The sequence below is a fragment of the Lonchura striata genome, chromosome Z, assembly GCF_050655825.1.
Source record: "Lonchura striata isolate lonStrDom1 chromosome Z, ASM5065582v1, whole genome shotgun sequence".
NCBI classification, from domain to species: Eukaryota; Metazoa; Chordata; class Aves; order Passeriformes; family Estrildidae; genus Lonchura; species Lonchura striata.
The window spans coordinates 86,982,430-86,994,787 of NC_140740.1; the positions used below are offsets into that span (position 1 = coordinate 86,982,430).

The 12,358-nt window shown below is 53.4% G+C and overlaps 1 protein-coding gene across 1 annotated transcript; it reads left to right on the forward strand.

Annotated features, from left to right (window-relative positions):
* The first annotated feature begins 1,402 nt into the window (after nucleotides 1-1,402).
* Nucleotides 1,403-8,746, forward strand: LOC110478602 (alpha-N-acetylneuraminate alpha-2,8-sialyltransferase ST8SIA3). Its single transcript, XM_021545367.3, has 4 exons — nucleotides 1,403-1,651; nucleotides 2,697-2,819; nucleotides 4,621-5,178; nucleotides 5,375-8,746. The coding sequence occupies exons 1-4, from the start codon at nucleotides 1,473-1,475 to the stop codon at nucleotides 5,655-5,657; spliced, it is 1,143 nt and encodes a 380-aa protein (XP_021401042.1). The 5' UTR covers nucleotides 1,403-1,472; the 3' UTR covers nucleotides 5,658-8,746.
* The last annotated feature ends 3,612 nt before the right edge of the window (nucleotides 8,747-12,358 follow it).

The following is a 12,358-nucleotide window of genomic DNA, read 5'->3' on the forward strand; positions in this document are numbered from 1 at the left end:
GAGTGAAGAGGGCTGTGACACCAGGGCTGCACAATCTCACTCTGGGGTTTATTCCTACCCCCAGGACTCAAGGTCAGAAATTACAGAAGACAATATCAAATGTTACAGAACCGATTTCTAAACTATTTAAAGCAAAAGTCTGCAGTTGGTTTATCATGAGAAGGCTTGGATTTCACTGGGACAACACTATCCATGTTCAAGCTGGGATACCATGCACTGGGTGGACAATAATGGACATCAGGTGACAGCCACTTGAAATGCCAATGTCCTGTATCAAACCACTGCCACTTCCTGCACTCCCAGCCTTTTCTCTCGCTCCACCAAAGCCACGGGCAGCCCGCAGCAGTTGGATATAGACCTCAGGCAGTACTCTGGCCAAACTCCCACTGCAGGCGGAAGAACCACACTGATGCAAACCCCAGCCCCGCGAGCTCCTCATGCTCCTGCTCTTCAAAGAGAGCTCCGTGCATGGAGAGCAGGAGGAAATAGCCCAGAGCAAGGACAGGGCTACAAAGACAGGATCTATTATTTATGAGGCACTTCAGTGAACTCGGGGCTTGGAGGCAGAGCGGGTTGGGGGGGGGCCTTTGTGAGGGAAAAAATGGAGTTTGAAGAAATACTGCAAGTGATGCAGCATGCAGGAGTTGTGCTCATGAGAGACATCCCTGGGAGTGCAAAAGGCTCTCTTGGAGTTCACATGGGATTTGCTGTGTGGTTTAGCAGGCAGTTTAATGACCCATGCTCCAAACACCAGGCTTTTAAAGAGCGAGGGGTCTTCCGAGCCGGCACAGAGCCTGCACTGCCCAGCACAGTCTCCCACAGTTCTGTATATGCCACCTGGGCTCCATGGTGTCACAGGGAAATGGGAGCTGGGGATGCTGTGCACCCACCCAGACATGGGTCCCCCAGCAGAGGCACGGGTCCCCAGCAGCATGGGCCCCCTCATGTGTATCTGGGTTTCCCTGTGTCTGCCAGACCGGGGCACACAAGGCTTTTGGGGGGGTCACTTGGGCACCCCAGGGCAGTGGGAAGGGTGTTCTGGACACCTTAGGGTTGCCGGGAGAACACTGAGGAAGTCAGGGTGGGCACACTCAGGAGGGAACGGCTGCGAGGAGACCCCGGGCTGTTGGGGGGCACTGGGGGCTTGAGGGCACCCTGGGCACGTAGAGGGGAAAGCGGGCGCTGTTGGTGAGCACGCTGGGGCTGGGGGTGGCACAAGGCCTTCGCGGGGGCTCTCTGGCCTGTCGGGAAAGCAGCACGGGGATCGCCGGGCTGTGCCCCAGGCCGTCCCGACACCGGGAGCGGGGGGGGCCGTGCGGGGCCGTACGGGCGCTCCCGGCTGCCATTTCACCGCCCCGTCCCTCCATTTTCCCGCGAGCGCGGCGGAGCCGGCCCGGCCCCGGCCCCGCCGCCGCCCCCAGTGTAGCGGCGCGGCCGCCCCGCACCCGCCCAGCCGCGGGGCCGCCTCCGGCATGCGGAGCTGCAAGATGGTGCGGGTGGCCAGCGTGCTGGGGCTCGTCATGCTCAGCGTGGCGCTGCTCATCCTGTCCCTCATCAGCTACGTCTCGCTCAAGAAGGACAACATCTTCGGGGCGCCCCGCGCCGCCGGCGCCGCCGGGCCCCGCATGTACATGTTCCACGCGGGATTCCGGTGAGGCGCGGCCCGCCGTGGTGGGCCCGGCCGGGCAGCGGCGGGGCCGGGGAGCGGGGCCGGAGGGCGCCGGGAGCGGGGAGGCGGGCGGGGGGCACGGGCACGGCCGCGGCCCGGCGGCGGCGCCGGGCGCTCTCCGTGGTGCTGATGGCGGCGCCCGCGGGGGCGGGCCGGGCACGGCCGGTAACGGGCCGCGGGTCTGTGCGCGCTGCGGGGGCCCGTGGGGTGCGTGGGCTGGCTGCGTGTGGTTTGTGTGTGCGAGGGTGTTGTGTGCTCGCGTGGGCGTCGCTGTGTCTGCGTGGGTGTCTCCATGTGTCTCCATGTGTGTTGGGTGGGTGTCTCCGTGTGTCCCCATGTCTGTGCACGGGTGTCTCCGTGTGTGTGCACGGGTGTCCCCATGTCTGTCCGTGGGTGTCTCCGTGTGTCTCCATGTGTGTGCGTGGGTGTCTCTGTGTCTCCGTGTGTGTTCATGGATGTCTCCATGTGTGTAAGTTGCTGTCTCTGAGTCTCCATGTGTCTCCATGTGTGTGCATGGATGTCTCCATGTGTGTAAGTTGCTGCCTCTGGGTCTCCATGTGTCTCCATGTGTGTGCATGGATGTCTCCATGTGTGTAAGTTGCTGTCTCTGAGTCTCCATGTGTCTCCATGGGTGTGCATGGATGTCTCCATGTGTGTAAGTTGCTGCCTCTGAGTCTCCATGTGTGTTCATGGATGTCTCCATGTGTGTAAGTTGCTGCCTCTGAGTCTCCATGTGTCTCCATGTGTGTGCATGGATGTCTCCATGTGTGTAAGTTGCTGTCTCTGAGTCTCCATGTGTCTCCATGTGTGTGCATGGATGTCTCCATGTGTGTAAGTTGCTGCCTCTGGGTCTCCATGTGTCTCCGTGGGTGTGCATGGATGTCTCCATGTGTGTAAGTTGCTGTCTCTGAGTCTCCATGTGTCTCCGTGTGTGTGCATGGATGTCTCCATGTGTGTAAGTTGCTGTCTCTGAGTCTCCATGTGTCTCCATGGGTGTGCATGTTTTGGTGTCTGTGCCCATCTCCAGGTCTCAGTTTGCACTGAAGTTCCTGGACCCCTCGTTCGTCCCCATCACCAATTCCCTGGGCCAAGAGCTGCAGGACAAGCCCTCCAAGTGGGTCTTCAACCGGAGCGCCTTCGCCCACCAGAGGTGAGCAAGCCCCTGGGCACTGCCCCGGCTGTGCTCCTTCCCACCCGCAGTTAAGGGAATGCAGCACTCTGCTGAATACTCTGAGCTCCGAGGAATTTGCCAGCAGCAAGAGAAAAAGGCTGAACTGGAGCTTTTCCCCAGACACTTGCAGCTGTCCCGAAAGACTCGATTATTTCAGAGCAGGATACCAGGCTGCGACACACGTTCTTGTACTAGAACGTGACCCAGTTTCCTGGAGTGCAAGTGGAATTGTCATTACTCCAGGATAAATAGCCGTGGTTTAAGAGTGGAAACATTTTGGCCTGTAACAGCCATGAAAGGCTGTGCTCATGGAGGCCAAAGACACGCAGAGAAACTTCCCAGCTGCTGGCAGTTCTGAGCAAGTGCAGTGCTGCTCCTGCCTCCAGCTCTGCTCCGGCTGCAGGGGCAGGCACAGAGCTTTGTACTCTTTATACATACATCTATTTGCTGATTGCATATATTTAGCATCTCTAGAAAAGAAAATAAAACCATGTAGCCATTTAAGACAGCTACTGCCATTTTGGACTGTAATTTTGTCCTGACAAATACCTGCTGATTTAGGGACTGCCTCATGGCTCTGCTCACATGTGCCACCCTGGGGAGAAGGAATCTGGCTCGGTGACCAGGCAGGATGGAGCTGCTGCACCTCTCACTGCAGGCTTTGGGCTTTTCTCCTCCCTTCAGGCCACTGTCCAAGGACAGCAGGACAAGTAATTCCCTTCCAGTGCTGCCACACGCTGCCCTCAGGAGCCGTGGGCTACAGAGAAAAGGTGGCACTTAGTCCCATCTTTTCCCCAGGACCTCCCAGGCTGTATGACAGTGGCCACTCTCAGTATTGCTCCATCCCTGGCACCAGCAGCTCCATAAGCCTGTTCCTGTGTACCCCTCTGCTGATTTTAGCTGATGCCTCAGGAGCTGCCTTTGCACTTGTCCATCAGCCAGAACCCATAATTAGGGCACCCAGTGGGACTCCATTAATGTTCAGACATTGGAGGATGTGAGCTGGAGGAATGGTTGTTTGTTTTCCATAAACATAAGTAAATAAAGTCCTATTCAGTTTCTAATTTTATGCCCTGCAAGGGAAATTCCCAAGCAGGATTGGTTTTGTTTGCTTTGTAAGTATCCCTAATAACCTTCCTAAAAGTGCTGCTGTGCTTGCCCAAATATGAATTAAGGAACTATATTTGCATAGATGGAGACAGCGACTGCCGCTTGGTTTTGTGATTGGAAGCTTGTTAATGAAAACATAAATATATATATATATATATATATAAATATATAAATTGTCTCCTGTTAATTCAGTGGATATCCTGAGCTTGTTTCACATGCCTTGTGGCTGCATCAGGAATGAAAGGCACACAGAGCCCCAGCAGAAAGCTGTCCTCACCCTGTGTCACAGCCCAGACAGGCTGGTGCAGTGCACACCCCACAGCCGGATGACTGTAGGGGGTGTAATGGGAGATGCACCCCTTGTCCTAAGCAGCCAATCCCATCTTTTAATCCTGACACTATTCCAAGAGGCACAGGCACAGCCTGAGCTGGCATCTGCAGGGACCAGCTGGTAAATCCAAGTGGAGCTCTAGGTGAGGAGCCAGCTCCCTCATTCCCATCTATTTATATTGATTTAAAAGCCATTGCACCATGTTGCTCAGGAAACTACTTCAGTACACTTTAAATTAAAAAAAGGAAAAATATAAGTCTAGGCAGAAAACAAATCCACTGCACAAAAAAAAAGGGGAATTAGAACTCCATGTTTTCTGTTATTTTGCTCCTGTTTTAGGCAAGAAATCCTTCAGCATGTCGACGTCATCAAAAACTTTTCTCTGACCAAGAGCAGCGTTCGGATCGGGCAGCTGATGCACTACGATTATTCCAGCCATAAGTATGTTTTTTCCATCAGCAACAACTTCAGGTCTCTGCTTCCTGACGTGTCTCCCATCCTGAACAAGCACTACAACATCTGCGCCGTGGTCGGCAACAGCGGGATCCTGACTGGGAGCCAGTGTGGGCAGGAAATCGATAAATCGGATTTTGTCTTTCGGTGCAATTTTGCTCCAACCGAGGCTTTCCAGAAAGATGTTGGAAGGAAGACCAACCTCACCACCTTCAACCCCAGCATCCTGGAGAAGTATTACAACAACCTCTTGACCATTCAGGATCGCAACAACTTCTTTTTAAGTTTGAAAAAGCTCGATGGGGCCATTCTTTGGATCCCCGCCTTTTTCTTCCACACATCAGCGACAGTCACGAGAACACTGGTGGATTTCTTTGTTGAGCACAGAGGGCAGCTAAAGGTCCAGCTGGCTTGGCCAGGAAATATCATGCAGCACGTTAACAGGTGGGTGGGCTTGCCCTGCATTTAGGTGGCCATATACATCTCTTTGTACAAATACATCTCTTAACTGATTTTTTCCCTCATGCCTGATGTAGGAGGCACAGTCTGGCTAGTCAGGACCCCTTGTTGTGGTTGCTTCAGAGCAGCTTTCAGTTATTTCTGGGCAGATTGATTCTGACTCACCATCTTGTGTTCCCAGGTACTGGCGGAACAAGCACCTGTCCCCGAAGCGGCTGAGCACAGGTATCCTCATGTACACCCTGGCGTCGGCCATATGTGACGAGATCCACCTGTACGGATTCTGGCCCTTCGGCTTTGACCCCAACACGCGGGAGGACCTCCCGTACCACTACTATGACAAGAAGGGAACCAAGTTCACCACCAAGTGGCAGGAGTCCCACCAGCTGCCTGCAGAGTTCCAGCTGCTCTACAGGATGCACGGTGAAGGACTGGCCAAACTCACCTTGTCGCATTGTGCCTAAGAACCTAAAGCTTGAAGTGCCAAACAATTGTCTAAAAAAGTGCCCAAAACCAAATTAAACATTCTTCAGATAGGATTCTAAAAAGGCAACAAACCCACCCTAGAATCTTTTCCATAATTTAAAGATGCTTTTTAGCTACTGCTCATCCAAGGGTTTCAGCATATTTAGCAGTGCAGAAGCTTTTATCATGTTTTGTGGATGCGATTTGTGCAGCTGCAAAGTTGAAACGTTTTGCATTTCTAGATAAGCCACTCAGTATGTTTTAATATCTGTCCATATTTTAGCATTCTACTAAATACCCTAAATAATTTTATTGTTCCTTCCCATTAGAGCTAGAAATGCTACTTTTAAAGGTTTTGCTTCTTTTGTATCTGTTGCTCTCAATAGCGCAGCGTTGCCGTGGCCGATGGAGGAAGCCACTCGGAATTGCAGCGCATCGTCACACGCAAGTTCCTCAGTGTGGATCCTGATTTCCACCGCTTGGGTATTTTCGTATTTACTGAATTTTACATTTTTTAAAGAATAACAAGGAGAAGGTCACAAAGTGGCTCATACCTTAGCTAGGTGTTTATATCACTCTTGGAATACTTCAATGTTTTAATTCCTTTCAGGACAGATACTAGTCCAGACTAGACAGACGGAGGCATGTTCGTTCCAGTCCATCTGATACTATTCTATCATTTGATTTTAAAGTTGAACCACCACAATACATGGAATTAGGCTTCTCTGAAGACATATTTGAGGAGAAAAGCCCCAAACCCCATCCCTCTGCTTGGGCAGGGACTGGCAGGATGGGCAGAAACAGAAGCCAGGTGCTGGGATTTTTAAAAGCAGTTTTTGTAGGGAAATGAGCAGAGCTGGAGTGCAGGGAAGAGGAAATGCCATGACCAAATTTCCCCATTTATGTTCTCTTACTCACCAGTCAGATGGCTGGAGTAGTGTCCCCATTTTCCCATCACCAACAGCACTCCAAGGCAGACAGGGCAGATGCTTCTTCGGCACCACAGGATGTCCAACTGTTTGGGGACAGGACAAACAATAGGGTCACTTATAGTTGGGAAGTGCTGGCCATTATGTCTCAGGATAAAGGAGCCTGGGAAATAACTGGGTTTCTTATGAGTACGCTGGCAGGTATTTAACCATTTTTTACTGATCTGCCTGAGAACTGACCCCACCATGAAAGAAGATGCAAAATCCAGTATTTAAAATGGCACAGGTTAATTTTTCTTAGCTTCTTTACCTGTGATCAGACATAGCAGATGGGGAAGGGGACCTCCTGCACAACACTCAAGCTGAGCAGCCCAGGCATGTCCTGGTGCCCACTGTGGCACCGTAGCTTGGCTGGCCCCCCATGCCCCTGGGTGGAGAAGGAGCTGGTGGCTTTCTCCTTGATTTGAATTATCCCACATTTCCCAGCTTTGCTTTTCCAAAGGCTGTTTAGGGCTGTGATGGGGCTCGGATAACCCTGCCGCTGCCCCAGGCACTGCTCCTGGGGCTCTGGCCAGGCCTGCTCTCCTCACACTTGTTCAGCAGGGTCCAGCTCGAGTGCCTGTGCTCATGGAGTCACAGTGGTGCACGGCGATGTCCCCGTGCCATGTCCCCAGGCGAGGGCTGAGTCCCCCCAGTGGCAGCAAGGGCTGTGGGATCACAGCCTCTGGCAGCTGTGGGGCTGGCAGCAGCTGGGCAGCGCCAGTCCCAACAAAGCCTGCAGGGACCCTTCTCCACGTGCTGGAGCACACGGACTGTTTAGCCCCAAACTAGAAATTGCACAGATAAAGAAGAGCTCTGCACTGGTCGCTAATGAAGTGCAGGAATGAATCATTTCTGATATTGTTTCCTATGGAGTTGTACAGCAGCTGTGCTGGTCAGTGGGGTCCATGGTAAAGCAGTGCCCAGTAACCCTAATCCTAATGGCAAAGAGCCCACCAGGGCAGAAGGGTTACCCCGAAACCCCAGGTGACCCTTCTTGGCTTGTCTGAATGCCAGATATTTTTATCAAGAGCATTTTAACAACTTCCCATGGGAACCCATCATTTCTCATCAGCAAATTAAAGAAATGAGAACTATTATCATTATATTGGCATGAAAGCAGGGAGCAGTGTGCTCCATAGAGTTTCTGGAACCTCCCATGGTCCTGGAGAGGGGCACAACCCCCTGCCAGTCCTGGGCACAGCCCTGGCATCACCACCAGAACTTTCCAAAAGCACAAAGAGGCACCAAATGCAGAGAAGGAAGCACAAAACTGACTGCAAATATTTGGAAATGGGAATACAGAAAAATTATTGACAGAACGCCATATTACATCATTGATTTTGAAGCAAAACTCCCCATCGATGCTCCAGACCCACACTGAACATTTCAGAATCATTGATTTTAATGGGAGTTCTGCCCCGTGATCGATGGCACAGCACAGCCCAAAGTAAATTGCTTCTTAGTATCAATATTCTTTTGCCCAAGCTCATGCAAGGTGGAAAACCATCTCAAAGTGCACAGCTTTTGTTTTGCCAGGTGGGGTCTGAGGAAGAGGTGAGGATGGCAGGGGATGGAGAAGACAGTGGCTGAGGAGGAGAGGCTCTTTGGGGCTGCCACTCTCCAGCAGAAATGCCTTTGCATTAATAAGCAAGTATCTTTATTATTTATTTAATTGTTATTTACAAGGTGCGGGGGGGGCTGCCTTCCCCTCTCCAGCTCTTTTGCCAACAGGATGGGTGCCAAGGTGCTGGGGGTGTACATAGGATTGGGAATACATGTTTCTTCTTTTCTACATCTTGGGTCTCCATTTTTGTTGCTTGCATCTCTTTGGTGAATGGTAGCAAGGCATGTGAAAACAGGCATTTGGCTACCAGGTTTAATTGTAAGACTAAGCCAAAAAGCAAGAGTTTGTGAAACAGAACTAACTGTGAATGGAGGCTGCAAAAACAGGGCAAATAGGAAAAAACAGGTTTTCTGTAAATGAATGTGTCTTTATTTCAATGGCTCTACAATTCAATGCCTGATGGAGTTGTTTTCGATAAAAAAACATTAAAAAAAAGAAAAGAAAAAATGTCATAATTGTAATAAAGGTTTCATTAGTAAGGGCCATACTAAAAGCATTGTTTATTTTTCAATGGCTGATGTTCATAAAGGGCCAGGGCACCTCTCAGGTGAGCGGTGGGAAGGACGCTGCAAGCGGAGCTGCTCCAGCCTCACGACCACGGAGAGCCTCAGGAGCCAGCCTGGGGGCCGGGCCCGGACAGCGTGTGTCCCCAGCCCGGGAGCGGGCAGCGTGTGTCCCCAGCCCGGGAGCAGGCAGCGTGTGTCCCCAGCCCGGGTCTGGGCAGCGTGTGTCCCTAGCACGGGAGCGGGCAGCGTGTGTCCCCAGCCTGGGTCTGGGCAGCATGTGTCCCCAGCCTGGGAGCGGGCAGAGTGTGTCCCCGGGTCTGGGCAGCGTGTGTCCCCAGCCCGGGTCTGGGCAGCGTGTGTCCCCAGCCCGGGAGCGGGCAGCGTGTGTCCCCAGCCTGGGAGCGGGCAGAGTGTGTCCCCAGCCCGGGAGCGGGCAGCGTGTGTCCCCAGCCCGGGAGCGGGCAGAGTGTGTCCCCAGCCCGGGAGCGGGCAGCGTGTGCCCCCAGCCCGGGCCCGGGCAGCGTGTGCCCCCGGGTCTGGGCAGCCTGTGTCCCCAGCCCGGGCCCGGGCAGCGTGTGTCCCCAGCCCGGGTCTGGGCAGCGTGTGTCCCCAGCCTGGAGCTGGAGTGTGCCTGCACAGCACTTTTGCTCCTCTCGTGACTGTGCTGCGTTGCCGTTGTGAGCATCGAGGCTCGGGAGCTCTCAGTGTGATCCTGTGGTGTGATGTGCCTGCAGCATTGACTCATGTGCCATAACCTGATATTGAATGCATTGTTTTTAAATAAAATGGTTTCTTGTGCACTGGGAGTCTGTAAAACTCCACTGCCTCTGCTTCTTCCTTGTTATTATTTCCCGAACTGCTCAGGGCCACTGATAGGTTTTACTGGAAAACTTCACCAGAGGAGTTGCCAAAAGTGTTGCTTAATGCTCCCTATATTTCATTACTCAGTGCAACAAGCTTGGTGTGATGGATCAAATTCTGCGCTCCTGTAAAATATGTGAAGATGAAAAGTGTGGAATGTGGGCACAGATTGGCTCAGGGTATTTGCTCATTAAGGTGAATTACATCCCCGGGAACATCTTACAGCCCACTGCTGTTACTTGTTGCAGGCGACCTGCTGCCTGCTCCAGCACTGCAGTGTCCTCAGTGGCGTGGCTCCTGGCAGGAATTCTGCTGTGTGTTTTTAGGAGTTAACATGAACTCCCAGGAGCAGAGCCATGCCAGATCCTCTGTCTGTGTTTGTGTGTTTCTCACCACTAATACCCACTACAGCTCACATATTTATCCCTGAGACCATCCTGGCAGAGAGGCAGGGATTTATAATCCTGTAACCCAGTTTGGGGATGGAGATGGGATAGGAAAAACCTTTTCCTTCCTCTTGCACTGGTAAATGTGAGGAAGGCTCTGCTGGCCATTAGTGCTGGGGCTGGAGGGTGCCAATGACCAATGTGGGTTGAACCCCCCCACTCCATGTCCAGCTCTGCCTCCATCCCTGGAAAGGGGTCCTGAGGGGATGAAGCTGCTCCCTCTGAACGGGCCTGTGACAGCAGTTTCAAATGACAAAGAAAACACTTGCAATGTTTGTTTAAAAGCAGGTGAAAACTACATCTGCAGGCCCTGGCCAGCTGATGACAGCTTCTTTAGAGGAGAAGTCCCTGTGCCTGTGACACTGAGGTGTCACCCTGGAGTCACCCTTTCCTGCATGATTTGGGTCAGGTGCCAGGCGTGGGTGCTGCAGGACACTACAGAGACAAACCCCAGAGAACAAAAGATGAGAGGAATTACATTTCCTATTCCCAGGAGAGTCACAGCCCAAACCAGGAGGATACTGGACAAGAAAGCTCAGCCAGGCCAGGTCAACCCCCTAGTTTGTCCCACCCTGCCATCCCTGGACACCCCACTGCTGCCTCTTTGTGGGGAGCAAGGGCACCTGGTTGTGGTGCGGGGAGGCCCCGCTGCAGGCAGAAGAAGGAAAGCTAACAAAGAAACCCCCTCCTCCCTCCCCCAAGAGCAAGGGAAAGCCTCTGGCAAAGGCAGCCATGCAGGCAGGGAACGCTGTCCCGCTGGGCAGCCCAAGCTCGCTGGGCTGGAAACAGCAGCAGCAGCCTCCTGGCTTCCCAGCACTGCTCCTGCCCACTGTGCCCAGCTGCCAGCTCAGCTGCACCTTGTCCTGCCTGGGTGACAAAGGACACCCAGCACCCTCCTGCCTCTGAGGGCAGGCACAGCCCCATCAGATTGGACCTTCGGGTACAACTGACCATGCATGGATATTTACACCTCGATTCCCAGGAAGATTTTAATGCGAATTTGGAAAGACACCAGAATTAGACACTACAGTGTGTAACAAAACATCGTCAGAGCATGCAGCCCTCAGGTGCAGGTTTGGAAAGAAAAAGTCAAAGGCCTGATAATGTGTTGGAGAAGGAAAAGGCAAGGCAAGAGGAAAAGAGAGGAAAAGGGAGGACACAGACACCAGCACATCTGCTGCACCAGATTCCCATCAGGATCTGCCCACCCACCCTCCTCCCGCCTGCCCACAGAGGAACCTCCATCTCAGGAGCGCTGCACTCGCCTCTTTTCTCCCCAAATCAAGTGCAACTTTTGCCTTCCTTTAGGAAGGACAAAAAGATTTCACGCATAAGTTGCCCTGAACAAAGGCACCTCACGCCAGGGCTTTTTTTTCTGTCTTCCTTTCTTTTTCCTTCACCACAAGCTGGCAGAGGGAGGAGTAGCTGGGGCTGGGGGAACTCCGCTTTATACCCGCCTGATTAGTGCCAAAAAGCAGCTCAGAAAACACCGTGAGCTCCAGAGACACTGTGATGGCAACGTGGAAAGAAATGGATCATTATCCATTGGGATCCAGTCTGTAGGGTAACTGGGTGCTGCCATACACAACCTGTTTGCAAGGAGATACCAGGTGCACTGGAGAGTGGTATAATCGAGAGTACAAAAGGTGACATTTCTCCCCATTTCCCTCTTTTAGTTACTGGAAAGACCCAGTGGAGGTGGGACTTTCACAAATACAGAGACGGTTATCAGGGACGAGCTAAGGATGACACAAAACTCAAGGACACGGCTGCTGGTACTGCTACGGATTAAAGGAGCGGGGAGAAGTAGTGAACTACACAGCAGCAGACACAGCCCGACCCAGAGCCCTGGCACGGGTGCCCTGCACGGGCTGTGCCATAGCAGGCAAGTCGCCACTTGCCAGCTCCATGCCAGGGTTTGCTGCCCCTGGGGCCCTGAGCCCACTGGAGCCCTGAGCCCACTGGAGCCCTGAGCCCACTGGAGCCCTGAGCCCACTGGGGCCCTGCCCGCCTCTCCTCGGCCGCTCTCCCGGCCCCCGTCCCTGTCCGCTCCCATCCGCCCTGCCCTGCCCGCTGAGCCGCGGTGCCAGCCCCAGCCGTGTGCCCTGCGGGGCTGAGGGGCGGCCCGGGGAACCGGCCCTTGCCTGGGGAGAGGGGAGAACGCCGGTGCGCGTGTGGCCCGGGGAGCAGGCCCCACAGCCACGGGGTGGCACGGACGGCGGGCTCCCGGGACTCACCACCCGCCCCCGGGAGAGGAACATCCCTCACGCCTTATAACGAGCCCCAGTTCGC

What these genes read in the sequence shown, in the direction of transcription:
- LOC110478602 (XM_021545367.3), top strand. Translation starts at nt 1,473, where the DNA reads ATGCGGAGCTGCAAGATGGTGCGGGTGGCCAGCGTGCTGGGGCTCGTC. An exon ending in ATGTTCCACGCGGGATTCCG is followed by an intron (nt 1,652 to 2,696) that starts GTGAGGCGCGGC and finishes GCCCATCTCCAG; the next exon opens with GTCTCAGTTTGCACTGAAGT. An exon ending in AGCGCCTTCGCCCACCAGAG is followed by an intron (nt 2,820 to 4,620) that starts GTGAGCAAGCCC and finishes CTCCTGTTTTAG; the next exon opens with GCAAGAAATCCTTCAGCATG.